At 50.1% G+C, this 3,576-nt stretch overlaps 1 protein-coding gene across 1 annotated transcript; it reads left to right on the top strand.

The window, feature by feature from the left end:
• The first annotated feature begins 2,496 nt into the window (after positions 1–2,496).
• Positions 2,497–3,284, top strand: LOC123123201 (pathogenesis-related protein 1). Its single transcript, XM_044543667.1, has one exon. The coding sequence runs from the start codon at positions 2,557–2,559 to the stop codon at positions 3,058–3,060; it is 504 nt and encodes a 167-aa protein (XP_044399602.1). The 5' UTR covers positions 2,497–2,556; the 3' UTR covers positions 3,061–3,284.
• Positions 3,285–3,576: the final 292 nt, after the last annotated feature.

Genomic DNA, 3,576 nt, shown 5'->3' on the forward strand with positions numbered 1-3,576 from the left:
ACATGACATGAATAATGCATGATCACATGCCCGTTTATTTCTACGGATTAAATCTACATGTAAGCCGTGTTGAAATAGAACACCTATAGAATCTTAAACTGCGCTTTTATAGGTTAAGACCATCTTTGTTTAGGCCGTAGGTACAAATTCTCAAATTATAGACCACTTTTCGCAAATAAAGAGCGTGTGGTATTTTTTTCCTCCCGTTGCAACGCACGGGCCTTTTTGCTAGTCATGATTAAAAAAATATACCTTGGTACATTTATTTAGTGCAGGAATTGCAAATTGCGGGTCACACACGGTAAAATAAGTCAAAGAAGATCCTAGAAGAGGCCCATGACGCCAGCTGTCGTGGTTTTGTCACGGCAGATGTCCTAGTGAAAGGACTTAGTCGCGAGGCCATTGCAACGGTGATTTAACTTGTCATGGTTGAGCGGGACGAGAGACATTGGGCCCCTCATGGTGGAGGTAAAAGCCTACTACTTCTCTTGTTGCTTATTGCTTGAGTATCGATTATAAGGGAGCCGATTCGTTTCACCTAGCTCTCGATTGATTATAACCTGCCCTATTCTATGTCGGGGACTCGCCTTTATATACAGGTTGAGGCCGCCGGCTTACAAGAGTCCGGGTCGGGTCATGTTCCGTGACCGATGCTAACTCTAAATCGTCTTGCCTTCTACTACAAGTCATGATTGGGCGGCATACACCTCTAGGCCATGCACCGTCTTCTGGCCTTGGTCCTTAAGCCGACCCATCTTGTGAGCCGCCCCTCCGGCCCTGCGTCTTGATCACTTGGGCTTGTATGAGGTCTAGTTTCGAGAGTCGCCGACGGCCTAACCCGGCCCTTTCAGGGTGGGTTATACCGCGGGGTTATATCCCCAACACCAGCCATGATGCACTCGGGGGCTAAGCCCCCCAGAAGATGGGACACGCGTCAGCCAAGAAGGGTGGCCTTGCAGAGAACTCCACCGGTCGGGCATTTAATGACCGGTCAGCCTACCCCGCGTAGCCCGGCCCAGGGCTACGGGTAGGGCCATCATCATGACGACCCAGAGGGATGGATGACATGACCGGACGCTGGCGCGGTGTAAATAATGAGAAGGGCGGTGCGGCGCATCACATTGAAGGAAATATTCGAGCACCTGACACACTCCAGCGTTAGCTCATCTTCTAGAATATGACAGAGGCAAGTGGAATGCCTCGACTGGCCATTATTCATATATCTTCACATGTATTTTTATAGACCAAATGTGGTACCCCAAGCCTATATAAGGAGAGGGTGGAAATAAGACAAACTTCTTAGCAAGCACAACACTACCGGCAACCACAAGCCAACCGAAGACTAGCAGATAGGTGGAAGAGTAGAGTTAGGAGTGTTCGGGCACTCTATCTAGTACCCCAACCACTACCGGTCTCACCCCGACCACCACCTTTGTAACACAAAAGCACTTGTATTCCCCAGTTTATATCAATACCAACAGGACATAGGGTTTTACGCTAGCATGGCGGCCTAAACCTGTATAAAACCCCCCTTTGTCAGTGTGTTCTTGTGTGCCTTTGCCTGTGGATTGACAAGGCGTTTAGCCCTTGGCCGTACTCACAAACACAGGGTATCCTTGATCCCCGGTGTCCTGAGTACACACTCCGACAGCCCTGCTATATTGCATGCGGCTTGTGCTAATGAATCGTTTGTTTTATTTTTGCTCAACGCAAACAGCTAAGTCAACTTAACTGTGTATCATATATCGCATACGTATCTCGTTTCTGAATTGTGCCTGAAGCCATCGCACGCAATTCAATTCGATCAAAGGATGTTGATATGTGCCTCTTCTTAGCAGGGTTCTGCACCAGTGACAAGAGTAATTGACGAAGCTACTACACATCGGCGCGCAGAGGTAATCTCAGAAGATATAACACGTTACACTTTTTTCCACCGGACAAGGAGCAAGACAAGTCGAAGCAAGTACTGTACTACACATCGGCGCGCAGAGGTAATCTCAGAAAAATGACACGACTGACCGACGCAAAGACGAACGCACTGTTTTCCACAGTTTGCACTTACGCTTCCAACAAAAAAAGAATCTGGGTGTCAATAATACTCCGGCGATCGCGGCCGGACAAATGAGTCGTCTAGAACCGACGACCAGAAAAATTGGAAAACCTCCATTCCACAATGCCGAGCTAATTCCTTTTCAGTGTCTAGTCAAATATACTTGAGGTTATCCCCACTCTCCCTGCCCATCGAACACGCAGGTGCATGGAATTCATGCCCTCTCTTGGAAAATACTACTTGGATTGAATTTGTCAAATTTGACCAGTCAAGATATATTTTATTGAACTCATTTTTGCAGAAACAGAGTGCAAGGAAATCAAATCATCTGAGTGCTCGATCGGTTCGCAACTTAATTAGTTAGCCTAGACCTAGAGAAGCCATACAGCTTATGCAGTATAAATACACGAGTAATGGTCGCAGCCTATCTCATCAATACGGCTGATACATTCACGGATAGTAGCGGATACCACACCTTTCCTTAGCTTCGTAAGGCTTAACTAGCGATGGAGTACTCGCCGAAGATAGCAGCACTGCTGCTCTTAGCTCTCGCGTCCGCCATGGTGGTCGTCACGGCGCAGAACTCGCCGCAGGACTTCGTGGACCCCCACAACGCTGCGCGCGCCGACATGGGCGTCGGGCCGGTGACCTGGGACGACAACGTGGCTGCGTACGCGCAGAACTACGCGGAGCAGCGCCGCGGCGACTGCCAGCTGGTACATTCGGGCGGGCAGTACGGGGAGAACATCTACGGAGGCCGCGGCGGCGGGGCCGACTGGACGGCGGCGGACGCCGTGCAAGCGTGGGTCTCGGAGAAGCAGTACTACGACCACGGCAGCAACAGCTGCTCGGCGCCGGCGGACAAGTCGTGCTTGCACTACACGCAGGTGGTGTGGCGCGACTCGACGGCCATCGGCTGCGCCCGCGTCGTCTGCGACGGCGGCGACGGCCTGTTCATCATCTGCAGCTACAACCCGCCGGGCAACTACGAGGGGGTGAGCCCATACTAGGCTATGCATGCGTGCGTGCGTGCGTGCATGTACGTAGCAGCGCATATATTGCATAAAGAATAAAGTTGAGATCACAATCGTGGTAAGATTGTGACACTTTAGACCGGCTAGATTCACGCTATAGTTTAGACCGGCTAATGGGATAATGTGTTACGATTCATGTAAGCTGTATGCTTGCACGTGCTTGATATGCAGTGCTTAATTGTATGAATGGAAATACAGTTTTATTATCAGGGGTGAAGCTAGAACGTGTGCCACATCGCGACGCTACCCTGCACCAACGGATCAAATGGTGATGTGCCATGCTTGAGGTCATGGCTAACGTGGTGTCAGTCGGTATGGCCGTCGTGTCACAGTTATCTCCCAAGTACAAAAATTGGGTATAATTGTTAAGATACAATTATGGATTACATGCACCAATTTGGATACAGGAACGGGGATCGAGAGGAACACTGCACCCACTCGAGTCCAGCCACCTTGGCGTTGAGCTTGTGGTGCCTCACATGACGCTGGCCT

Source organism: Triticum aestivum, chromosome 5D, assembly GCF_018294505.1.
Source record: "Triticum aestivum cultivar Chinese Spring chromosome 5D, IWGSC CS RefSeq v2.1, whole genome shotgun sequence".
NCBI classification, from domain to species: Eukaryota; Viridiplantae; Streptophyta; class Magnoliopsida; order Poales; family Poaceae; genus Triticum; species Triticum aestivum.